The sequence below is a fragment of the Erinaceus europaeus genome, chromosome 7, assembly GCF_950295315.1.
Source record: "Erinaceus europaeus chromosome 7, mEriEur2.1, whole genome shotgun sequence".
In the NCBI taxonomy this organism is placed as follows: Eukaryota; Metazoa; Chordata; class Mammalia; order Eulipotyphla; family Erinaceidae; genus Erinaceus; species Erinaceus europaeus.
The window spans coordinates 106,510,236-106,536,195 of NC_080168.1; the positions used below are offsets into that span (position 1 = coordinate 106,510,236).

At 47.5% G+C, this 25,960-nt stretch overlaps 2 protein-coding genes across 3 annotated transcripts in view; one reads left to right on the forward strand and one right to left on the reverse strand.

Moving 5' to 3' along the window:
• The window catches only part of KIF5A (kinesin family member 5A), a 45,597-nt gene extending 40,728 nt beyond the window's left edge, over positions 1 to 4,869 (reverse strand). Inside the window, exon 1 of one of the 2 annotated variants that reach the window (XM_007534948.3) lies at positions 4,464 to 4,869. In XM_007534948.3, coding sequence (XP_007535010.1) covers positions 4,464 to 4,592 — 129 coding nt within the window. In that variant the 5' untranslated portion in view covers positions 4,593 to 4,869. The remainder of the gene's footprint in view (positions 1 to 4,463) is intronic. The other variant, XM_016193371.2, reaches the window with a different exon arrangement.
• A 5,324-nt stretch (positions 4,870 to 10,193) lies between these two features.
• On the forward strand, positions 10,194 to 25,834 carry DCTN2 (dynactin subunit 2). Its single transcript, XM_007534952.2, has 14 exons — positions 10,194 to 10,380; positions 11,254 to 11,322; positions 20,838 to 20,934; positions 21,089 to 21,150; positions 21,725 to 21,823; positions 22,275 to 22,435; positions 22,614 to 22,764; positions 23,048 to 23,113; positions 23,483 to 23,521; positions 23,686 to 23,763; positions 23,853 to 23,924; positions 24,294 to 24,396; positions 24,507 to 24,598; positions 25,390 to 25,834. Exons 1-14 carry the CDS (start codon positions 10,345 to 10,347, stop codon positions 25,474 to 25,476), a joined length of 1,212 nt encoding a protein of 403 aa, XP_007535014.1. The 5' UTR covers positions 10,194 to 10,344; the 3' UTR covers positions 25,477 to 25,834.
• Positions 25,835 to 25,960: the final 126 nt, after the last annotated feature.

A 25,960-nucleotide genomic window follows, 5' to 3' on the forward strand; every position in this document is an offset into this window, starting at 1 on the left:
AGAGGGAAGGAGGTGATAGAGGGAAAGAGAGGTAGAGAAACATCTGCAACACTGCTTCACCACCCAAAAAGCTATCCCCCTGCAGGTGGGAACCAGGGACTTGAACCTGGGTCCTTGAGCATTCTTGCATGTGTGGTCAACCAGGTGCACCACCACTCAGACCCTGAAATCATTTCTCTTATAGCTCTCATTCTCTTGAGTGAGAAATGAAGGTTGGGAAAGTAAGCTACAAGAACACTGTCTGAGACAAAATGGCTCCCTATAAAAGGATTTATCGGGAGTCGGGCGGTAGTGCAGCAGGTTAAGCGCACCTGGTGCAAAGCGCAAGGACCAGCGTAAGGGGTTTGAGCGCCCGGTTTCCCACCTGCAGGAGAGTCGCTTCATAGGCGGTGAAGCAGGTCTGCAGGTGTCTGTCTTTCTCTCCCCCTCTCTGTCTTCCCCCTCCTCTCTCCATTTCTCTCTGTCCTATCCAACAATGACAACAACAATAACAACAGTAACAACTACAATAACAATAAAACAACAAGGGCAACAAAAGGGAAAATAAATAAATCCTTTTTTTAAAAAAGGATTTATCTTGGAGTAATGGGAGGGGCCCCAGGGCAAATGAAAACTACTGGATTTTTTGAAGACTCATGATGCATTTTTGCATAGAAAACCAGAAAAATATACATTATGACTCTTCTGACAACCTAGTACAAAGATATGACCCCTACAGATACCAGGCAAAACAGACAAGGGTATACCAGCTGCGGAGCTTAGACTAAGAATTGGCAGGACTCCCTGGTCTTCTCTTATCACTCCTCCTTCCCCTCTCTCTTTTGTTGAGTTGGGTGAATTGGAAAAGTCACACCAGAGCTCCTACTTCCAACATCACCCCATGCCCCACACACCATCCCAGGATAGCTCAGCATGCCTAAAACGGAGTTGGTTTAGACTATCTGAAAGACTTAGGGTGAGGAAGCTAGGCTGAAAAGTAGAAACCTTTCCAACTCAGACACCATCTCCCCAGACAATAACTTAGGTCTCCTGCATGTTAGATGTCAAGCTCAGGCGAAAACTACTCACGTCATGGGCCCCTTGGAATATACCTAAAATAGACCTATGAGCTTTTTCCAAAACGGAGACCCCAAATCTTCATCTGCAATATCCATGCCTTTAGATTTATGATTAGTCAACAATTTGTTCTACTTTCTATCTTAACTCTTTTTTAGCCACCAGGTTCCAGACACTATCATGATGTCAACCTGACTTTGCTGGGCAGATGACCCCACCAATGTGTTCTGGAGCCCCACCTCCCCAGATCCCTGCCCCACTAGGGAAAAAGAGAAACAGGCTGGGAGTATGACCTGCTAACACCCGTGTTCAGGAAAGAAGCAATTACAGAAGCCAGATCTCCCACCTTCTGCACTCCATAATGATCCTGTGTCCACACTCCCCGAGGGTTAAAGAATAGGAAAGCTGGGAGTCAGGTGGTAGCGCATCAAGTTAAGTGCACCTGGCGCAAAGCGCAAGGATTGGCGTATGAATTGCGGGTCAAGCCCCCAGTTCCCCACCTGCAGGGGAGTTGCTTAACTGGAGGTGAAGCAGGTCTGCAGGTGTCTATCTTTCTCTCCGCCTCTCTGTCTTCCCCTCCTCTCTCCATTTCTCGCTTTCCTATCTGACCACAATAACAACTACAACAATAAAACAACAAGGACAACAAAAGGGAAAAAACAAATAATTTTTTTTTAAAAGAATAGGAACGCTATCAAGGGGGTGGGGAGATTGGATATGGAGTTCCGGTGGTGGGAATTGTGTGGAATTGTACCCCTCTTATCCTATGGTCTTGTCAATACTTCCATTTTATAAATAAAACAAAAAAGGAAAGAAACAGAAGGCGGTTAGGGTTGGATTCTCAAATATGAGGTCCCGAGTCTGAACTCTAGCATTGCATATGCGAAAATGACGCTCTGACTCTCCCTCATGTTAACAAATAAATTAGTCCTTTTAGAAAAAAAAAAGTACCCAGGTTCAATCCCCCCACACTATCATAAGCTAGAGATGAGCAGTGCTCCAATGTGGGGGGGGGGGGGGAAAGGTGGAGGAGGAGGACAAGAAGAGAAGAATTATATGATGGAGAAGAAGAGGTAAAAGAAGAAGAAGGACAGGAAGGAGAAGAAGCAGCAGAAAAATGTAGAACACTTTTGGGTCAGGAGATAGCTCCTCGGTACAGCCTATGCCATAGCATGCTCCAGGCCCCAGCCCCACAGGAGACTACCAATGGATGGCACAGAAAAGAGGGAACCCCACAGACAGTGGAGCGGCGCTGTGGTGTTTCTTGTCTCTGTATGTCGCTCTCCCCTTACCCCCTCTTTAAATAAAAATGATTTTATTTATTTTCCCTTTTGTTGCCCTTGTTGTTTAACATTGTTGTGGTTATTAATGTCGTTGTTGGATAGGACAGGGAGAAATGGAGAGAGGAGGGGAAGACAGAGAGGGGGAGAGAAAGACAGACACCTGCAGACCTGCTTCACCGCTTGTGAAGCGATTCCCCTGCAGGTGGGGAGCCGGGGGCTCGAACTGGCATCCTTACGCAGGTCCTTGCGATTTGCGTCACTTGCGCTTAACCCGCTGCGCCACCACCCGACTCACATAAAAATAATTTTTTAAAAAACTTAAAAAAAAAAGTAGGGTGAGGAGATAGCATAATGGTTACGCAAAAAGACTTTCATATCTGAAGTTCTGAGCTCCCAGGTGCAATCCCTGACACTACCATAAACTGAAGCTGAGTACTCTCCAGTTAAAAAAGAAAAAAAAAAAGTATAAACTTTTCGTAAATTTGGTTTCCCATAACCACCTCTCTCTTGCTTCTAAGCCTTCATGTCTTAGGAGGGCCTCAAGCTCCAAATCTCATGATGATATCTGAGACTACTCAGAGAAGAATTGGCCAGACTACTCAGAGAAGTCACTCAGGGTTGATTTGGGGCTGGTTAGGTATTAACCAGACTGCAAGGTTAAGATCCCTGAGGCAAAGAGAGGCAGGGACCCTCTCACTAGCTTCCTGTGTGCAAACACACACACATGTGAAGGGGTCTGGGAGGTGGTGCATCGGGCTAAGCGCACATAGTAAGAACACATGTGAGGCAAAAGCACCTCTCTGAGTTTTCAGTGTGGGTGTGGTGATGAACTGGAGCCCCTGGGGATAGGACATGTAAGCAAAGCTCTTCCTAAGGCGTGTTTATTCAAAGGCCCAGTCTCACTGGTTCAGAATGCCCAGACCATCTCTCCTTCTTTCCTTCATTTCTTTAACAAGTCTTGTGCCAATCCCTGTGGATGAAAGATATATGTATGCCCCTGACCTTGAGGACTGCCCTCAGGTGCCCCACCCTTTTCAAAATGGCAAGTTTTTCTGGCTCATTACCCCTCAAGTTCTACTGCACTTGGCCCCAGATCTTTTCACCCCTGGCAGTTGTACCAACCCAGTAATGGAAAGGTGGGGGAGGAAATCCCTTTGGGCCACCACAGAAATCTGCAGAGGCAGTGTGGTACAGAGCTCTGGAGTCACTGATTTAGGTTCACGCCGATGAATTAGCAGTGTGACCTTGAGAAAGTCATTCAACTTTTGGAGGCCTCAATTTCCTCATCTATAAAATGGAAATAATAATACCCACTTCAGGTTGTTGTTTTCAGAGCTGCATAATGAGGACACTGTAAACAGGAATTCTCCTTCTTAATAAGATCACTTCCGTGGGTAGGGGTGGTTCGATATTTTTTATTGAACCCCCAAGAGAAAGGATGAATAAGCAAGTATTTATTCAGATCTCAGGCTTTGCTTATTTCTGTTTGTTAGGGGCCACTGGGGGAGTTTGAAATCCTTTTCCGACTGTACCTGGGAGGAAAAGACAGACATTTCCTTAGGGCTCCAGAGCCTACCCCCAAACTGGGTGTGGCATCAGTGTATTTATTCCTCAGAAAGCCCTTCATGGCACCTTTGCCCTCCTCTCAGTTCCAGGCTGTGAGTACTCCAGGGGGTGATGGGGGGCTTGGTTCTAGAGCCCACTCTGGTTTACAGTTTTGCGAAGCCCCTGGATTGCCCACCACCCACCTAGCCCATCCGCACCCTCCCTTCTGCAGCGGTGGGGGCAGAGACCTGAGCCAATAACAAAGGCAAGGTGCGCTTTCTCCAGGGGAGAGGGAAAACGTCAGAAAAACGGGACTGGCCCTCAGGGTGGGGAAGCTGCGGAGAGCAGCCAAAAGGAACTGGGTCCCCCGGCAGCAGCCCCCTCCCACTGCAGAGCCTCGCCGCCGGCCGCCCAGGCCACACCCAGCCATCCTGATGCAGGGGAGAGGAGCGGCAGGCGGGGGGCGGCGGGGGGCGGCGGGGAGGGGGCGCACGGGGGCCCGCAGAGCTGGGGCTACGCGCGGGGCAGGGCTCTGCCTCCAGCCCCTTCCCCGAAACCCCCTCCAGGCGCGGCACTCACCCCAATGACAACACTGTCGTCCCCTTGGAAAATGGGGATGAACTTGTCCCCCCGCAGAATCTCGGCCTGGTTGAGGGGCCGAAATCGGCAGAGCACCTTGATGCTACATTCGTTGTTGGTCTCCGCCATCGCGGTCTCCGGCGCGGGGCTGGGGGACTTGGTGGGCTGCAGGGGTTGAGTGTTCTCCTGGGGAGAGGGGCCGAGCAGAGGCAGAGGTCTGTCAGGTGCTCGGTGCCAGGGGCCGAGAAAGCAGTTGGGGGTGCCCTGGCGGAGGCTGGGGAGCGAGGCCGCGGCGCGCTGGCTGGCTCCTGCGGGGCCGGGATGCGGGCGACCAGGGCGTCTGGTCCTCTCTCCGCGCTCCGCGCTCCGCCTCTCCGCCCCTCGCTGCAGCGCCGCGCTGCGGGCCTGGGCGGGGCTGCGCCGGAGCAGCGGAGGCGGGGCTTCCTGCACCTTGAGGGGCTCTCCGCCAACACCCCCCAAACCGTGGTCCCTTTCCTCTCTTCCCGCCTCCTCCTCCTTCCTATGGCTCGGAGATAACCTAGCCCTCTCTCCTTCTCCACCCCATGCTCAGTGCGTTTCGCAGCCTCCCTTCACCGCCATCCCCATCCTCCACCAACATCCCTGATTGACCCTCTCTCAGTCATCATCGTCCTGAAATGGATGAGGTGGGCCTGATGCCGGGTTAGGGGAAAGAGTCCACAGTGCTTCCAAGCTGGTTAGTCCAGGACATCTGTCACCTGTCACAGCACTCTCCAAAGAAGCATGCCTTCCATTCCCTCTCGGATGCCCTCACACAGATTCCCGACCCACCCCCCACTCAACCATCAAGGGTGAAGATGGGTGATCAGGTCCCATTTCACAGAGAAAAGTAGCAGAGGAAGGCCATTATATGTGTATATATCTTACCCTTCTGCGTGCAAAAGTCCCCTCTTCTCTCCCTCTAAATCCACTCTAGGTTCCTATTTGCAGGACAACCCCTCCATCTTGGGTTATCACAGTTCAAAAGCAGAAAAAGTTGATTTTTTTTTTCACCACAAAGGTTTATCCTGGGGTAGAGGTGAGCAGCAGTAATTTTTACAAGAAAAAGGAATCAGCAAACAGTGCAGGGAGAGTGATGATGGGGATGGACAATTGATGAGAGAGGACATCTAGGCCAACCATCTGCATGAAGCTTGCTGGAAGGTTTAGTCACTTATGTGAGTGTACTTCTTCTCTGTTACTGTTGAATAGAGTACCAACACTCCAGCTTCCTTTCTAGGGTCTCCCTTCTGTGATTCTCCCCTTATCCAGGGGGGGAAGAATGCCTAGCAGTTCTTTGTTCTTTGTCCTTTCTCCTTTCAGGTCAGACTCCTGCTGCAGCCCCTAGGCAAAACCACCTAGAAGCTGACCAAATTGATTTTTCTCCACATCTCAGACCTCTGCTGGCCAACAGTGAGAGAAAGACGGGGGAGGAGGAGACTGCAGGAGTTAAGGCTGTAGGCCAAGGGAAGGAGCAGGATGATGGAGCAAGGGAGATGGGGATGGAAGTTCTGCCTAGCAACTGTCTGGTAAGTGTCTAAGGCCAGCTAGCACCATGAGGAATTGGTGAGAGAATAAAGATTTGGCCAGACAAAAGCTAACTACTCAAAACTCAACTGATGAGGTTTCCTGAGTGTGTCTATACCTCTACCCACTTTGAATCTTAAGAGAACTGAAGGCAAGGGGTCCATCCTAAGAATCTGAGTGGAAAGGAAATAGGACTATGGAGAAACAGAAGTAGAGGCTTGGGGAGGAGCCAAGAGAGAATGCATAGAATGACAATAAGTTCCAAACTCAGGAAATAGACATCTCTCCAGTCATTTTGCCTGGCAGGACTTCTAAGTGTTGCAGCATCTTTCAAGCTCAGGAAACATCCTGGGAAAGATCCCAACCTTGGGCCCCAAGGAGATTCAGAGCAAAATCCTTGGTGCAAAATGCCACTCCAGGTGACTGGTTAGAGACAAAAGTTCACTGGGGATGCACATATCTCCAAGCGTGCACATATACACACAGAACATACAGATAAACTTTTCATAAAGCTCTGTTAAGTTTCAGTGGATTCTTTTTTTTTTTTAAAGATTTTATTTACTTATTTATGAGAAACTAGGTGGTGGCACAGATGGTTAAGCACACATGTTACTTATTTATGAGAAAAATAGGAGGAGAGAGAAAGAACCAGACATCACTCTGGTGCATGTGCTGCCAGGGATCGAACTCAGGACCTCCTGCTTGAGGGTCCAGTGCTTATTCCTCTGCACCACCTCCCGGACTACAATGGATTGTTTTCTTTTTTTAAAAAAAAAGTGTTTTTTTATATTTATTCATTTATTTTCCCTTTTGTTGCCCTTATTTTTATTGTTGTAGTTATTATTGTTGTTGTTATTGATGTCATTGTTGTTGGATAAGACAGAGAGAAATGGAGAGAGGAGGGGAAGGCAGAGAGGGGGAGAGAAAGACAGACACCTGCAGACCTGCTTCACTGCCTGTGAAGTGACTCCCCTGCAGGTGGGGAGCTGAGGGCTTGAACCGGGATCCTTAGTCGGTCCTGGAGCTTGGTGCCACCTGCGCTTAACCCGCTGCGCCACCGCCCGACTCCCTGGATTGTTTTCTATTCTGAAAAAATGTCCTTTCTGGGGTTTGGGTGGTAGGCCAGCGGGTTAAGCTCACATGGCACAAAGTGCAAGGATCCCAGACGATCCCAGTTGGAGCCCCCAGCTTCCCCACCTGCAGGGGGTCGCTTCACAGGCAGTGAAGCAGGTCTGCAGGTGTCTATCTTTCTCTCCCCATCTCTGTCTTCCCCTCCTCTCACCATTTCTCTCTTTTCTATCCGACAGCAATGACAACAATAACAACAACAACAATAACAATAATAGCAACAAGGGCAACAAAAGGGAAAAATGGCCTCCAGGAGCAGTGGATTTGAGTGTAGGCACCAAACCCCAGCAATAACCCTGGAGGCAAAAAAATAAAAATAAATAAATAAAAAGAATGTCCTTTCTACTTTTCTAGACAATGATGGTAATAGCAGATAATGGACTTTAAAAAATATTTCAGAGGGGCCAGGCGGTAGCACAGTGGGTTAGAACACATGGTGCAAAGCTCAAGGACCGGCTTAAGGATACCAGTTTGAGCCCCCAGTTCCACACCTGCAGGGGGGGTTGCTTCACAATCGGTGAAGCAGGTTTGCAGGTGTCTTTCTCTCCCCTTGTCTTCCCGTCCTCTCTTGATTTCTCTCTGTCCTATCCAATGACGGCAGCAATAACAACAATAATAACAATAAACAAGGGCAACAAAAGGAAAAAAATAGCCTCTAGGAACAGTGGATTTGTAGTGCAGGCACTGAGTCTCAGCAATAACCATGGAGGCAAAATAAAACTTCAGGGGCCAAGTGGTATCATACCTGGTTGAGCACACATGATATCAAGTGCAAGGACTCAGGTTCCTGGGTTTGAGCCCCACTCCCCACTTGCTGAGAAGATGCTTCATTAATAGTGAAGCAGGTATACAGATGTCTACCTTCTCCTCCTTTCTATCTCTCCCTCCCCCACCCCCTCCCAATTTCTCTCTGTCCTATCAAAATAGAAAACAACAACAACAACAAAAAAAGGGCAGGGGGAGATAGCATATTGATTATGCAAATAAATTCTCGTGACTGATGCTCCAAAGTCCCAGGTTCAACCCTGTGCACCACCATAAGCCAGAGCTGATCAGTGCTCTGGTGTAAAAAAAAGGAGGGGGTGGTGGAGTTACACATTTCACAAATTAAACACTAATAATAGTGACTGGGAAGGTGGCTCAGTGGTAAGACTTAAGTGAGGTTCTGGGTCCAATTCCCAGCTCTGTATATAACAGAATAATGATTTGGTGTCTCTCTCAGACAAAATGGGTAGGTAAATCTTTTAAAAGAAAAAGGACAGTGGTCCAGGAGGTAGGGAGGTAGTGTAGTAGATAAAGCATTGGACTCTCCGGGCGTTAGCGCAGTGGGTTAAGCGCAGGTGGCGCAAAACGCAAGGACTGGCGTAAGGATCCGGGTTCCAGCCCCTGGCTCCCCACCTGCAGGGGAGTTGCTTCACAGGCGGTGAAGCAGGTCTGCAGGTGTCTATCTTTCTCTCCCCCCTCTGTCTTCCCCTCCTCTCTCCATTTCTCTCTGTCCTATCCAATAACAACTACATCAATAACAACAACAATAATAACTACAAAACAATAAAAAAGACAACAAGGGCAACAAAAGGGAAAATAAATAAATAAAAATTTAAAAAAAAAAGCATTGGACTCTCAAGCATGAGAGTCAATCCCCAGCAGCAGCACATATACCAGAGTGATATCTGATTCTTTCTCTCTCTTCCCCTATCTTTCTCATTAATGAATACAAATTAAAAAAAAAGAAAAATGACAGAAATATTATGTCTGTCCTCAAAAATATTTGTTGTCATTTTAATTTCACTGATCTGTGAAATTCTAAGTCTGAAAGCTTCCTAGTAATTTGTACAAAGGGGCTGAGGAGAGGGAATGAATCAAATGGTTAAGAGCACAGAGGGTGTTCAGACAGATGTAGAACCACTGTTTACCTATTTGTGAGCTTGAGAAAGGACTCCCAGATTTGAAAAGCAGAAGCAGGGTACCCAGTAAACTGGAAATTTCGGAAAATAACTAATAATTCCTTATCAACATGTCACAAATATGGTATGAAGAATACTGAAAAAAGCTATTTGTCCTATATTTGATCAGAAAGCCCTAGCTTGAGCTACCGCCTAACTTTTTCATTCCTAATATCACTATGACTACTAAATTGTACTTGCTTTTCTTGGTTTTGAAGTGTCATAGTTTGTGTGTGTGTGTGTGTGTGTGTTTTGTCATTTAATTTCTGGAGTCCAAATTTCACCATATGAAAAAATAGAATTGCAAAAGCTCTTTCACAGACTTTGATAGGGAAATGGGGAAAAATTATATTAAATAAGTTTCATTGTCGGGTGTCCGGCGAGAGCGCAACGGGTTAAGTGCAGGTGGCGCAAAGCGAAAGGACCGGCCTAAGGATCTGGGTTGGAGCCCCCGGCTCCCCACCTGCAGGGGAGTCGCTTCATAGGCGGTGAAGCAGGTGTGCAGGTGTCTATCTTTCTCTCCCCCTCTCTGTCTTCCCCTCCTCTCTCCATTTCTCTCTGTCCTATCTAACAACGACAACATCAATAACAATAACTACAACAACAATGAAAAGCAACAAGGACAACAAAAAAGAAAATAAATAAAATATTTTTAAAAATTAAAAAAAAAAGGGCAACAAAAAAAGGGGGGGAGGTAGTCCGGGAGGCGGTGCAGTGGATAAGGCTTTGGACTCTCAATCATGAGGTCCCGAGTTCAAGTCCCCAGCCGCACATGTACCAGAGTGATGTCTGGTTCTTTCTCTCCTATCATTTCTCATGAATAAATAAATAAAATCTTTTGGGAAAAAGGGGGGGAGAAGCCTCCAGGAGCAGTGGATTCCTAGTGCAGGCACCGAGCCCCAGCAATAAGCCTGGAGGCCAAAAAAAAAAGTTTCACTGTCGCTCCCCACCCAAGCCTAGCAGGTCAAGACTACATATCCCACAATCCCGGGCGAAGTCTCTCCAGCCATTACCTCATTGCCTGGCCTCGCTCTCGCCAATCCCTGCCTCTCCAGGGGTGTGGCGGCCGGTTGTTCTCTCGCGACTTTTGCTTTTCCCCCAGGTCCTGTGTTACTTCTGTCGCGAGACTTCCAGCTCCTCCACCTCCTCTGCCGCTCCCTTTGCCGCCGCCTTACCCCGGGACCCGGACCCAGCCTCTCCCCTTCCCGAACACCGGCCTCGGCTTCACCGAGGCTCCGGTCCCCCAACCCTGCCTCGCCGCCGCCATGGCGGACCCTAAATACGCCGACCTCCCCGGCATTGTGAGTACAGGGTCGGCCCGGGCTTCCCAGGACCGCGCCCCCGACCTCCTATAAGGACCCCCAACAGACACCAGCCCGCGACCCCTCCCGCCTGCAGCCCCTCCTCCGACCCGAGGGCGCCCGCCGCGCGCCCCCCGAGGCTCCGCGCCGCCTTCCGGACTCCTCCGACCCGAAAGGGGGCAGGGCCGTGGGACGGCCTAGCAGGTCCCTTTTCCAGCGGTTGCCGGGCTCTTGGCCCAGAAATCATCTCTGGGCGCTATCACTTGTGCCCGAGTATTTCTACCATCCGAGTCAACACTACCCATGTCACCCCAAGTCTCCCCATCAGGCCCTCACCACCCTTCCAGGCCTACACACCAGACCACTTGATGATGGCCTTCACCTTGCCAAGAAAGAGAGGTTATCATGCCTGTGCCATTGGAGAACTCTGTGCTCCATGCATCCTCCTTTTGTGCTTCCCTGTCTGCATTCTCGGGCTGAGGTCTGGGTCCCAGGACCTTGGGCACTAAGGTCCTGAGTCACTCACTCTTCACCCTGTATGGACCCTGTTGAGCAGGGCCCGATTGCAGGACAGACCTCTGCCACTTGTGACACAAAACGATTGCCCGGCACCCTCCCCTCTCGGATTCCGGGTAACCCCTCTGTCATCACTCACACTCACCATTTACTATCAGGTCCAAGTTGTCCCCACTGTCATTCCCCAACCCTGTATGACATGAGAACTGATGGGCAGTTGGAAGAGAAGGAAAGAAGATGCTGGCACCACAGCCTGCCTTCTCTGTTTGCTTGTTCAAAGGGATGGGGTCAAGGGGGATGGGGTGGCCAAATGAAGTGCTGGGTAGTGAGGTTGGGTGGTCACTGTTCTACCTGCAGGCCAGGAACGAGCCAGATGTTTATGAAACCAGCGACCTCCCTGAGGATGATCAAGCAGAGTTTGATGCGGTAAGACTGTGTGCTGCCTCAGGACTCCTGCCTCTCTCCCCTAGACAGGCCTTTTCCTTTATCTGGGGAACCACAGCAATAAGCGGGTATGCCAACCCAGCCCGGGTGATAAGTAATTGCAGTCCTTGCTAAGGCTTTGAGGGCTTGCAGCCGCCAATAAACAATACCAGGAAGGAGGTCTGGTCAGTAAGATTACAACTAACAAGGCTTGAGACTAGAGTCTTAAAATGAAAATGTCTCACAAACAGCTAGGTTTGGGACTAGTGACTTAGGCCTCTTGGTACTAACTCATGGAAATAAATCATGAAGTCTGAGCACTTATAAACTGTTCAAGGTTGGGAACCAGGACTTCTGTTTCATAAAATATTCCACTCAACACATGTTTGCCAGTGCCTTACCAAAAGTTGGACTTAGAAATATAAAGGCATACTCTTCTATATAAATAACTGGTATGTAAGAATATTCAGTATCCACTGGACAGTCAGTAATGAAACACATTTTGGAGATTAGGAAGAAAAGGACAGAAAGGAACAAATTTGAGGAAGAACATAAATATTTCATATCATCAGATATTGGATCTTCCAGATCCAAGAACAACTCTCAGGAGAAAAGAATGAACTGAGCACATTTTAACCGTCTAGCTTGTTTAGTGAGTATATTCATCCTGTGGTGATATTTGTACAGTGCAGAGAAAGAAATATCTAGCCTTTCACCCTCAGGCTAATGAGGCACTTAGGATACAGGAAACATAGGGAAGAAAAACCAAATTTGAGTGTAAATCAGCATAGTAAAAACTGTATGTACTTGCCCAGGGAGCAAGGCCCTATAGGCATGTTGTAAAGAATGTGCTTTATTCTTTCCAAAGATAGCTAGACTAAGGTCACACTGATGGTATGAGATCTCACAAAAGTTGTGACCAAGTGTCAATGGAAGCAGGTTCAGTATGTGTGTTTGTAAGTCTCGTGGCTGTGTCTGTGGAGCTGGCTAGTTCTGGAGAATGCTGATTGCTGGCTTACTATGTTATGGCTTGGCCTACTCACTTATTCCTTATTTGATTTCCCCCATGTGGAAGTGGTTCCCACTTTGTGGGGAACACCTTCCCTGTCCCCTCTCTTAGTGGTGTGTATCTTGTGGCTTCTGTACTTGCTGGCATGTCATTCTGTCCCCAAGCTTGTGTACCTGGAGATAATGCAAATGTTGCCCAAGGACCTGGATGTGCACCTCTCTCTCCAAGAGGTATCTGATTAGGAAGCTGCCTCCAACTTCAGAGGGGGAATATATGCACAAGACATCTTCTGCCACAGTTCAGTTCTGCCCATGACCTCTGCCTGTGAAATATTAAGCTTTTACAGTGTAATAATAAGTGGAACTTTGTCCCTTTATCACTGACTCTGATACAAACAGTAGTATCACAGCAGATCCCTTCCCAAACAAAATTTAAAAAGAAATGTGATTTTCCTTTTAAAAGTGCTGGTGTTTTGTTTTGTTTTTAAAGCAGAGAGACCACAGCACCAGAGCTTCTTTCACTACCGTGGGGACTGAGCTCAAACCTAGGGGTAATGCACATGGCAAAGCAGTGAGCTAAGTGCGCTGTTTCACCAGGCCTTCTTAATAGAAAGAATATGGCATCTATTCCAGGCCTGGAAAAATCTGAATCTGTAGCCCTTATTAACAGTCTTATTCTCTGTCCTGCCTAAGCACACGATTCTTGTAGCATCTAGTGGGGGGTAGATGGAGAGAGGATACCCTAAATGCTATTTTCTTGTGGCATGTTGCCCAGGATGCTGGTATAGAAGTACACAGGCAGTGGGTGGTAAATATAAAGGGAGTCAAGTTGCCTCAGCCACCTAAAGCTCAGTTAAACTGACCCTCCATCACTAGGGAGGAGCTGCTTCAGGAGCTGGGGGTGGTGGTGCAGAGCTGTTTCCTGATGTCAGCTAATGATGTCTGGCCCTTGTGTGTCCCTGTGGGCCTTAGGAGGGCAGCTTTCGGGAAGTCAGCTGAGTAATGGTTCTGCCACTGCTCTTAATACTGACGTAAAGATGCAACCTGAGGAGCAGTGGATTGTGCTCAGACAATCCGGAAAGCTGTGTCTGAAGCTTGGATTCTCAGCAGCTGCCTCCCTCCTGCCCTCCCTCCCAAGGCTGGGCACAGGCAGCAGTGCATATCCCCATCACTGTAGCTGCACCACGAGCTCTTCAGTCTACCTTCTTCTTTTTTATTTTTTTTAAAGAATTTGTTTATTTATTCGTGAGAAAGATAGGAGGAAAGAAAGAACCAGACATCACTCTGGTACATGTGCTGCTGGGGATCGAACTCAGGACCTCATGGTTGAGAATCCAATGCTTTATCCACTGTGCCATCTCCCAGACCACTCAGTCTACCTTCTTAACCCTGGGCAGCAACATGTTCTTAGTCTCCAGATTATTTTTGAAAATAGGTAATATACTCACATAGTTCCTCTCCTTACCGCTGCCTACCACCACTGCTCGGTCCTCTTCTCTGCAGGCAACTAATATGACCCACTTCATAAGGAATCTTTTGAGGATGGGAGGCATTTAAAGGAAGTTTACTTTCACTGTCTTTTTATTTATTTATTTTTACCATAGCAGTGCTCAGCTCTGGCATATGGCGTGCAAGGGATTGAACCTGGAACTTTGGAGCCTCAAGCATGAGTCTCTTTGCAGGCCAGGCAGTTAAGCACACCGGGTTAAGCGCATATAGTAAGAAGTGCAAAGAGAGTCTCTGCATAGCCGTTATGCTATCCCCCGCCCACCTTCACTGTCTTAACTTCCTTCATCTTATTGTTCCATTGTAGAAGAAATCAGGCTGCTGAAGGAAGTACTGTCTCCTAACATCCTCTAAAGTTTATAAGAGCTACTTTAACTTAAGGTAGATATTTTTCAATTCCTATAATAGGAAGGATGCGTGAGGAGAGTAGTAGGGGATTTTAATTTTGGTTTAGCTGATCCTGATTTTTCTATTATCCCTCTAAAACAGGAAGTAAAATATTCTAAAATGAATGGGCCAGAAAATTGCACAGATTAGACCTTACCTCTCAATCTTGGAGGATCTCCTTTGGATTTCAGATACTCCTGGGTTGGTTGGAGTGGTAGACTTGCTTGGAGATTTTTCTCAGACTGTTTTGTCAGGAAAGCTATTTTTTTTAAATTTTATTTGTGAGAGAGAGAGACACAGAAAGAAACACCAGAGCACTGCTCAGCTCTGGCTTATGGTGGTGCGGGGGACTGAACCTGGGACTGCGGAGCCTCAGGCATGAGAGTCTGTTTGCATAACCACTATGCTGTCTCCCCACCCAGGAAAGCTAATTCTCAGTTGGAATCCCACCACCAGCTTTAGCGTGCCTGAGCCCGTGAACCTTGTGCTTATGGCTTTTGAATTGCTGGAACAAAGGGAACAAGCTTAGCAAACATCATCAGAAAAGGGATTTAGTCTCCCCTAAGCTGCGTGAAGGGGGGATGGCCTGGTCATGGTTTGGGGGAGCCTGGCAGAGACTTCAGATCTCCAGAGGGTAGAAATCACCAGACCCTCCAGCAGCCTGAGCTAAGCAACAGCAGGTGCTCCTTGCAGTTTGAGGTATCATGGAGTATGCTTGACTGTATTCATTGACGTTGGTGCACTTGAACTTACGTGAGTTTTTCCTAATGCTGCCCCCATCCTCCCTCCTCACCACCTTGCCTGGACACTAGTTTGCACAAGTAAGACCATTCAATGCTTCTTCTCTGCATGTTTTCTTTCTTTCTTTCTTTTTTTTTTTTTTTCCAATCTGCCATCCCGCATGCAATGCTCTGTCACTGTGCTGTTGTTGTACCTAATTGTTTTAAATCCTACTAAGTCCTTAGGTGGGTCCCTAAGGGACCTGCTGACTTTTGTTTAAAGATTATTAATCAAAGTTTAGAAGCACAACTATGATCGTGAGTCATTGTCTCTTCCCTTTGTGAGGTGTGTAGGATAAAACTGTCCAGTGGAGGATGGGATAGAAACACGGAGGCTAGGGATGCTTTTGGACGTGAGGCATTTAGGGGCTGGAGCTAAAGGGGTTACCTTTCTCCTCCTCAGACCGAAATGGAGTTAAGAAAAAAGGAGTGATTTCTACCCCTTCTAAAAGAGCATGAAGAACAAGGGGGACAGCCACTGTTCCTCACTTCTTAGCTGTGTGTGAATTCTCTCTCGGGAAAAAAGTACATTTTAATATTCTATGTTAAGCCTAGAGAAGAGTAAATGGGATAACAATGTTAAGATAACAGGTTATTCTCATAAGTCTTTTTGTTTTTGTCCCCATCCTTTAGAAATGCATGGATGGTCAGCACTATGTTGGTCCATCCAGGACAGTTTTATTCTACAGCATTAACTATCTTCCTTGTCATCGTGGTCCTGAAGGCTCTGTTGGCATAGAGCCTGAAGAGGCTGAGGGAACAGCATTGGCCTTTCTTTATCACCTCTAGAACCTCAAGTCTTGCTGTCTGGTCGCTCAGCCAAACAGTCCAGGGGTATTTGGGAGGCCACTAGTAAAAGAGACTGGGTAACACAGCCAAATAAGCTGGTGCCTGCCATCAGGACACTTAGAATTTTCCATTTAGGGTGTCCGGATGTAATAGGTTTCCATGGTAGCTGTTATTACTAATGCTTCCCCTAACCTCTTTCCAAGGTATAGGAAATATGCCTAGAACTCACCTCACTCTAGCCACCTACAACACAGACCTAGAGGTGGTATAGCTCTTTACAAGTTAGTATACCTCTTCATTAGGGCACTGCTCAGCTCTGGCTTATGATGGTGCTGGGATAGAACCTGGGACCTCTGGTATCTCAGGCATGAAAGTCTGTTTTGCATAGCTATTATGGTATCTCCCCAGCCCTTCTTTGATTATTACTGTTTTTAACTTTTATTATCTTTATTGATTGGATAAAGACAGCCAGAAATCGAGGGAGGGAGAGAGACAGAGACACCTGTAGCACTACTTTACCCCTGGCAAAGCTTTCCTGCCTGCTGGTGGGGTCCGAGGACTCGAACCTGGGTCCTTGCACATTGTAACTTGTGCTCAACTAGGGGCGCCACCACCTGGCCCCAGTTATTTTTTTTAAATGTGTATGTATTCAAGGGAAGGGGCTGATAAGAGACACCTGCAGCACTGCTTCACCACTCATGAAGTTTGAAGTTTCCTCCCTGCAGGTGGGGGCCGGGGCCTGAAGCCTGGTTCCTTGTGCACTGTAATGTGTGCACTTAGCCAGGGGCACAACCACCCCTTTTTTTTTTTAAATTATTTCATTCAGTTTGTTTCTTATGATTTTAGCTCAAGCCTAGAGCCCATTGCCCTCTCCCTAGCTGAGCTTGATGGTGAGAGAAAGGTGTACTAAGTGTGTGTCTCCCCTCAGGTGTTTACATGTGTGCGCCTGGGGGTGCGGACACCCCACACGCACACACGCATCTGGCCCACCTCCAAGCTAAGTTGAAAGAGGAGTCTTGACTGGGCCGAACCCTGACATCAGACAGGAAATAGAGAGCTTGGGGTTCTAATGTGTGTTGCTGAAATCTCTGGGACAGGAAGCACTTGCATTTACTTCACTGTGTACTTTTTTTTTTTGTATATATATATATATATGACCATCCTAACTATTGACGCTTCCCTCTGCCCTTCAGTAGAACTCTAGAGTGGCATAGCACACAGCTAATAGTCCCCGATAGCAGTGCTTGACCAGTCTCACCTGCCTTATTTATGTGGCCCAGACTGAAATGACGCCTCTTTAAAAGACTCTCACCATTCCCCCCTTTATCTACTTTCTAACCCGTGACCTTGTGAACGGAGGGTTGAAGACCTGTGTTCTGTCTATGGGCTGGGATCTGTGAGTCTTGGTATCCTCTTCACTTTTTGTGCTGGCATATCATGGCAGAGTTGCTCTGGATCCCTCAGAGCCACAGGGTGAGGTACCACCCACTCAGGATGGATACAAACACACCAGGCCACTCGAGGGGCCAGGATTGGCACTGCCTGTCCTGTGGCAGCAGAGCATGAAGGTGGGCTGCACCTTTAGGTACATGGTGTTTCCTTAAGCTCATCGCCTATACCTGACATGCTTTGTTGTGCATAACCTAAAGTTGTAGCAAACTTTGATGCATGGGCATCCTCACTGCGACTGCTTCTGCAAGCCAAATGTCTTAACTCTTCCCAACTACAGAAGTGAGGAAACAGGAAAACTTGAACCATGAGCTCATGGCGGGCGCTTCCTTGAGAATCATGGCCCCTCAGCCAGCCCCAGCTGTAGGTCCTCAGCTTCACATTCTGTGTCTATAGCTTCTCCCCACCTCAGCTTTCTTCCTCTCTCCTCCCTATTCCATGCCACTAGCTTGTAACCTCTAACTCTTAAGTTCTCAGATGTCCTTCCATTGCTGCTGTTAAGGCAAAGCTTCATGACATCCTCATCACCTGAGAGGAAAGGGTCCCAAACTCTTCTTTCTCTTGGGGTATATGTGGTAACCCCGGCATCAGCCCTACAATTTCATGGCCCCACAATTTTGCTAGGCTCCCCTGGGCCCTGTGGTACAGTGTGTTTGAAGACTGTCATGTAGCGCATGTGACAATTTGCTAATAACAATTTTATCTTTTCTCCCCCCGCCCCCGCCCCATCCCTCATCCCCACTCTCCCACTCCCTTGCCTTTTAACTCTTGATTTTCTCACCTCTGGGGGAACCACAAGGAGCTGGTAAGAATCCTCACCTTTCATCTGCTTTTTAACGGGTGTGTGTGGGGGGGTGCTGTGACGGGCAGGGCAGTTGTCTCTGTCTGCTTGTCTCTACTAAAGTTTTCATCCCTCCCTCAACCCCACCCCCAGCTAACCATCATTTCCCATTTCACAAATCACTGTAATGACTTTGCCCCTGACCCATACCCTCCTGTCTCTGAGACACTGGTGCCCTCGGATGACTGAATGGTGCTACCCACCTGAGTTGAGGCCACACCTTCAGGAGGTGCCAAGAGTGCCAGCGCCAAAGAAGCCCTCCTGTCATAGGACCTGCACCTGCAGCAGGAATAGTGAGACGCCCAGGACCTCTGAACCCACCTTCTGTATGCTGACCCTTTTTTGCTCCCTTCTGGGTTCAGGAGAGTTAAAAAGTAGTTTTCTCTTCTGCATAGTGCCTGGCCCATAAGAAGGGCTTAACAAATGGTAGCTATAATTAATTTCCTTGATCTGTAGAATAATGCTTCCCATTTTTAAGATTTTATTGCCATTGGGTTTATCATTGGAGATCGGTGGTTGCATGAGGATTCCACTACTCCCAGTGGCCTTTTCTTTTTATACATTTATTTTCCCTTTTGTTGCCCTTGTTTTTTACTGTTGTTGTAGTTATTATTGTTGTTATTGATGTCATCATTGTTAGATGGGACAAAGAGAAATGGAGAGATGAGGGGAAGACAGAGAGGGGGAGAGAAAGACACCTGCAGACCTGCTTCACCGCCTGTGAAGCGACTCCCCTGCAGGTGGGGAGCCGGTGGCTCAAACCGGGATTTTTACGCCAGTCCTTAGCTTTGTGCCACGTGCACTTAACCCGCTGCGCTACCATCCGACTCCCTTTTTTTCCCTTTTAATTGATTTGATGAGACAAAGAGAAGTTGAAAGGGAGGTAGGGAGAGAGAGACACTTGCAGACTTGCTTCACCACCTGTGACGCTTCCCCCAGCAGGTGGGAATTTGGCCCTTGAGCCCAGATCCTGTGCGCTCAACTGGGTACACCACCGCCTGCCCCCTTAAGAGGATTTTTAAAATGGATTTCCACTTCATTGTTCTTGTTTGGGGCACTCAGGGAGGAGTGGTATATTCTTCAGTGGGAACTGAAAAGAAAGAGGTTGTCTTTTGTGAGTATGACTTTTGCAGAGGTCAGAGACCACACAGTGGTGCTATGGTCATCACTTGAAAGATAGAAGAAAATAATTTGGGCCTTAGTTGTCTCTTCCCCTGGGCATTTGTGTATGAGACCTGAACCTCTTCCCTTAATTGTGAGCTCTAGCCCCTCTAACCAGCATTGCCCCAAGAGGCAAAGATCAGAATTGATGTGCTCTGCTTACCCCTCTCCTCTTTGTTTTTAAAGCTGCCACTCTTGCTGATTCTGTCTGCTGTTTCTTCTCTGTGATGTCTTGCCATCATCTTGCTTCTCCCATCCTCAGTGCCCACACACAGGCAGAGTGTTTGTCTTGAAAGCATATTAGAATCACTTGGGTAGCTGGGTTTTTTTTTTTTTTTTTTTTTCATCAAAGAGAAAGAAAGAGACCAGAACATCACTTAGGCACATAGTGTGCCTGTAACACCACCTCATCCCACCTATCAGCTCAGTTGGGTAGATTTTAAACTGATCTACTACCCTAACCCTAATTTGACAATGGAATAAAAATGTACAGAGGCCAACCAGTCCTCAAGAGATTCTGCTGTGAGGCCAGGGTTAAGAACCATTGTACCAGTTAAAAGAAAGACGACTGAAGCCTGTGTTTGCCTTCCTCCTGCAGACGGTGGAGATGGCATCCTCAAGAAAAAAGGACTCTGGGTCTCCTTCCCCTTCAGTGATGTAGTGAGAGCTGACAACTGGGAAAGTTATGCAGTCTTCAGATAGTCTTGGGCTAGTTACTGGAATCTGAATAGCAAGTAGATATCTAGTAAGAGCTCCTGGGGATAGAATTGCTGTCACTTTCTTTACTATGCCCCCTATACAGAGCTTTAGTGTTTGAGCTACAGCAGAGGGACGGAGAAGGGTAGGTGCTGAGCCTCTCTCTGATAAACTGCTGGGCTGTTCCCATTTAAGTACTTAGCTGTGGCCGGCCCTTCCCCAGGTACTCTGAGGAAGCAGATACTGCTTATGCTCGTGCTCCTTGGATGTCCCTTGCCTTGTCTCTGCCCCCTAAACTCCCTGACTTCAGGGCAGCCCATAAATTAGGGGGCTTTAAACAAGCCCCCTGCCAACTTCCTTTTATAGATGAGAGCAGGTGTCTTCCCCTTAGCAGCCTAGTAAAACCCTGATACTCACCTCCAGAGTGAGAAGCCTGATTGTCTGCCATCCTTCCACTTTCCTTCTAGCAAGAAGAGGTGGTTAGCCAGAAAGTGAACTTCCTCAGCAGCAAGGAAATTTACTTCTGGGAGGGGGAGGTTAAAAGAGGTCAGGTTGGTTCCTTGCCCTGAGTGGACGGTGTGTGCCAAATCACTGGGAGGGCCCATTGGATGGGGTAGGGGTGTGGGGGTGACCTATGTACAGAGTGGGTGGGGACTTTTTTTTTTTTGCTTCTGTTACTATTTGAATCAGTGTTAATATTTATACAATTGAGACTTCAGTTTTACCAGGAAGCTTCCATTTCCTCAGTTCAGCCTTGTTTAACAGCTAAGAATGGAGTTACCTTCTTTCCCCCTGGAAAAGTAGGGCTCAGCCTCCTAATCATTTAGAGTTTGTGGGGCAGAGGGAGGGAGTTCTAGGACATTAATGAGTATACCACTGGCCTGAACTACCTATTCCTGCAGGAGGAGCTGACAAGCACAAGTGTGGAACACATCATTGTCAATCCCAATGCTGCCTATGACAAGTTCAAAGACAAGAGAGTGGGGACAAAGGGACTTGGTGAGACTGGGTTAGAAATTGGGCAGAGTGGCACCTGTCTTAAGGCTGTAGTGACTTGCTGTAGGGGAGGGTTCTTCTTGGATGCCTCTGTCACCTGACCATGACTACTCTGGGCCTATTGCATGCCTTCAATTCCATCTTCTTTTCTTGGCAGATTTTTCAGATCGTATTGGAAAAACCAAGAGGACAGGATATGAATCTGGAGAATATGAGATGGTTTGTTATGTGTGTGGGGTGGGAGTGGGACACAGTTCTGTCTAATAGGCCTTTATGAGAGAGAAGGGATACAGATGGGCTGAGTTTCTCTCTGATTGAGGTTCCTGAGGAGCCCAGTACGATGCATTTGAAAATCCTGCTGTTTGTGCTGGAGTATCTGCAGCCCCTAGCTCGCTCTTTTTTTTTTTTTTTAATTTTTTAAAATATTTATTTTCCCTTTTATTGCCCTTGTTGCTTTATTGTTGTAGTTATTATTGATGTTGTCATTGTTGGATAGGACAGAGAAATGGAGAGAGGAGGGGGAGAGAAAGATAGACACCTGCAGACCTGCTTCACTGCTTGTAAAGCGACTCCCCTGCAGGTGGGGATCCAGGGGATTGAACCAGGATCGTTATGCCTGTCCTTGAGTTTTGCGCCACGTACGCCTAGCTCTTTTATTCTGTACTAGAGTTTTGTATATTCTGCATCAGCTGTGATACATTTGCAATTTGCAACTTGGGCTCAGGGTTGGATAAATTATTAAAGGTTTTCTGTACTGGGAGGGACAGCACCACCTTCTGTGCTTGTTCTTTAGCTTGGAGAGGGTATGGGAGTGAAGGAAACACCCCAACAGAAGTACCAGCGACTACTGCATGAGGTCCAAGAGCTGACAGCTGAAGTTGAAAAAATCAAGGTAAACTCTTTTTTTTCTCCTTTCTGCTATGACTTATATGGCAAAGAGGGGCCTCCCATTAGAGAAAAATTCTTAAAGCTCCTGGATAAAGGGGCCAAGGTTTCCAGAGTTTGGGAATAAAAATGCACCTACAAGCAGTGCTAAAGACGGATTAGAAACATCTTTTCTCCCGTCCAAGTACTAACCAGGCCCAACCCTGCTTAGCTTCCGAGATCAGACAAGATTGGGTGTGTTCAGGGTGGAATGGCCGTAGACAACATCTTCTTTTCTAAGATTTACTACTAAGAGAATATTGTGCCAGAGCATCATTTTGGCATATGTAATGCCAGGGACTGAACATGGGATCTTCTGCTTAACAGTCTCTCACTACCCACTGTGCCACCTCCCAGGCCACCATTAGTTTCTTCTTGATTCATTCCTGCCACCTCTCACTGTCTACCTTCCATATCAGACGACAGTGAAGGAGTCAGCCGCTGAAGAGAAGCTGACCCCTGTGGTGCTGGCCAAACAGCTGGCAGTCCTGAAGCAGCAGCTGGTTGCTTCCCACCTGGAAAAACTTCTGGGACCAGATGCAGCGATCAACCTTACTGACCCTGATGGAGCTCTGGCTAAGTAAGTGCCCTCCTTTGTTGGGAAATCATTGCTGATTGAGGAGTAGAGAAACTCAGCCAAGGATGCTAAGGGGAGAGGTGCCCTCGCTGTTCACTAATGTTGACTGTGAGGCAGAAATGTAAAAGGGACTAGGCTGGCACACATCTTTCACATCATTTTATTACTTGGTCTGATCCAGGCGCCTACTGCTGCAACTAGAAGCAACAAAGAACAGCAAAGGGACTGGTTCAGGGGGAAAGGCCACCAGTGGGACCCCCCCAGATAGCAGCCTTGTCACTTATGAACTGCATTCTCGACCTGAGCAGGACAAGTTCTCTCAAGCTGCCAAAGTAAGTTTGTATATAACAGTGCTGACTGGAGAGTTGGGAGACCTGTAGGCCTAGTTTCTCGCCTCTTTTCAAGGATCAGATCTGGGAAGAAGGTGCTGTGAATGCTCCTGATTCTCCATGTTTCCCTCATCTAACAGTTTTGTTAAGGTTATGACTGGGAGTGCAGTACAGGGAAAGGAGTCTCGTAGCAGGTAGAAAGGAATGAATAAAGATGAGCGGGCTCTTACCTCCTACCGTAGCGGCAGAGAGGTAGATGGCAAACTGCACCTTCTTTCCTCTCTAGGTGGCAGAACTTGAGAAGCGCCTGACAGAACTGGAAGCAACTGTGCGCTGTGATCAGGATGCTCAGGTGAGGTGCTTTCCTATACTTGGTCTGAAGATCAGACCCTGAGTCAAGGCCCATGGCATTCTGCAGAAAGAAGCCTGGGAGAAGTCAGGAAAGGGCTTCAGTTATAGGATCAACCAGTGGGTGGCCAGCTAGAACCAGAAAGCTTGGGGAGAAGGTGATAATCAAATGGAAACATAAGAACCATGGAATGTTTATTATTTTTAATGGGGTGGGGAGGCAGACAGACACACCAGAGCACTGCTCAGCTTTGTCTTGTGGTGGTGCTGGGGATTGAACACAGGACTTCATAGCTTCAAGCATGAAAATCTTTTGCATAACCACTATGCTATCTCCCACTGATTTCTTTCCTCCTTCCCCCCCCCCCACCAGAACCCCCTTTCTGCAGGTCTACAGGGGACATGTCTTATGGTGAGTATAAAAGGTGCTGGGCTACTGAAGGGACACAGATTGAGTTGCCTTGAGAAATGCTTTGGGGTTTGTAGTTATCAATTCCCTTCATTACAGTATGGGATGGGCTCTTCTTAGTCTGATCCTTTCCCATTAATGAAACTTGCCCCAACCCCCACCCTCAGGAGACTGTAGAGCTGTTACAGGCAAAGGTGAGCGCTCTGGACCTTGCTGTTTTGGATCAAGTGGAGGCTCGACTTCAGGTATTGTCTGAAGAGTAAATTGGATTGTAGGTAGTTAGGGACTTTGGCAGCTCTGGATGCCCTATGAACCTCAATTTCTGTGCTTTCAGAGCGTCTTGGGGAAGGTGAATGAGATCGCCAAGCATAAAGCCTCTGTAGAGGATGCAGATACACAAAGCAAGGTGAGGAAGACGCCATCACCTCACCTTTTTTTTTTTACTCGAGCACTGCTCAGCTCTGGTTTATGGTGTAGGGGCTTGAACCTGGCACTTCGGAGCCTCGGGCACGAGTCTCTGCATAACCATTATGCTATCTACCCTGCCCAGATTCCCCCACCTTCATAAGCTTTCCGACTCTCTCCTCTCCTCTCCTGCTCATCCTGCTGGAGCATTGATTGAATCCTTTGGTCCCTGTCTTCCTAAGTTCTTTGCGGCTCAGAAAGCCAGGACAGTGCTCACTACAACCCAGTGACCTCGCCCCACCTTTATGAAGTAGGTAGTTTACCACTGAAGGTTGAGCCATCCCTTCGGGAGCTTGTCATGTCCCTCCAGGTGCACCAGCTATATGAAACGATACAGCGTTGGAGCCCCACTGCCTCCACCCTTCCGGAGCTGGTGCAGAGACTTGTCGCCATCAAGCAGCTGCACGAGCAAGGTGGGAAGCCAACTGACAGGAGTGCTAAGGGAATTTAGAAAGCAGGCAACTCTTGTTCCCTTCTTCCATCTTGAGTTCTAACTGACTCCTACATTTATTGCCTTTTGTAGCTATGCAGTTTGGTCAGCTCCTGACACACTTGGATACCACACAGCAAATGATTACTAGTTCCCTCAAGGACAATACTACACTTTTGACCCAGGTGTGTGCCCCTTTATTGGTCTTCTAACTCCTTTCAGTGATTGCAGGACCTTAGACAACTTCCTTAATCTGTGAACTGCCTGCCATCTTACCATCTGGAAAGCCAGGCCAGTGTCAGAGTTATGTACCGGTTTTGCCTTCTCCATCTGCGATCTCAGCTTAGTTTTACTAAGCTCGCTGCAGTCCTCATCCACCTATCCCAGAGAACAGTAGATCGGGAGGAATATGTATTTTGCTATCTGAAGCCTGGCTCCAACCTGGTAGTTCTACGACTTCCTTCTGGACCCTGGACAGTGAGCCTCTCCTGACTTTTTCATTCTTCTGGCAGTGCCCAGCACATGGCAATTCCTCAGTTTCTCTTGGAGGCACTATTAGTACTAGGAAAAATATTCAGGTTGAGGCACCAACATCACAGGACCATTAGAACAAATAAAAACAAAGCACTCCATGTAATACCTATTTCCACTAAAACAGTTTTCTAAAAATTCAAACCATAAACCTTCACCTTAGGAAAATCCTATTATATGGCCCTTGTTACATAAAAAAGATAGAAGTACATATTGGTTGCAATTAAGGTATGAATTCTTAGGTCCTGCTTGTTTCAAAGACCCTGAGCTAGGTCCAGGGTATTCCAAGGGTAATTTTAAAACTGCTGTAACCTCCCAACTCTGGAGCCCATAAACTGTTTATACTTTAGTATTCTCTAAGAGAGTATCTTCAGTTCCACATCAAGGTTAGCATCTGGGCAAAGTAAAACAAAACAAACAAACAAACACTACTGTCACTTCCTAGGTGCAGAAGACAATGCGTGAAAACCTATCCACGGTTGAGGGGAATTTTGCCAACATTGACGCACGGATGAAGCAGCTTGGAAAGTGAGCACACCTCTGGGAGATGGGACAGGGGTAATCCTACCCCTCTGAACTCCTTTAACAGCTTACCTAGGGCTTCCCATAATTATAACTCATACCCCCACCCCATTGACACTGGGAGGGAAGGGGGTTCTTCTTGCATGTGGGGTTTATACCCCTCCTCTGATGACTACAGAGCAATAGCTGGGGGGTATTAGATGGTGGTCTCAGGATAAGGACATGGATGTGGCAGTGTGCCAGTTCCTGTCTGATACTGCTTTGCCTGGTGTGGGGAAGCATTGGGTCCTGTCCTCCAGCACAGCTTCTGTGGTTGATTGTAATACTGTACAACTGTTTCTGACCATTAAATGCTGTTATACTCTGTGGCCTCTGCTGTATTTCCTGGGAAAGAGGGAGCACTGAGACCTGTTACAGCTTAATCAGCAGCCTAGCCACTCTACTACAAGAAAAGGATTTCGGTTATAACCTGTTCTTACCAAAGAACTAAGAAA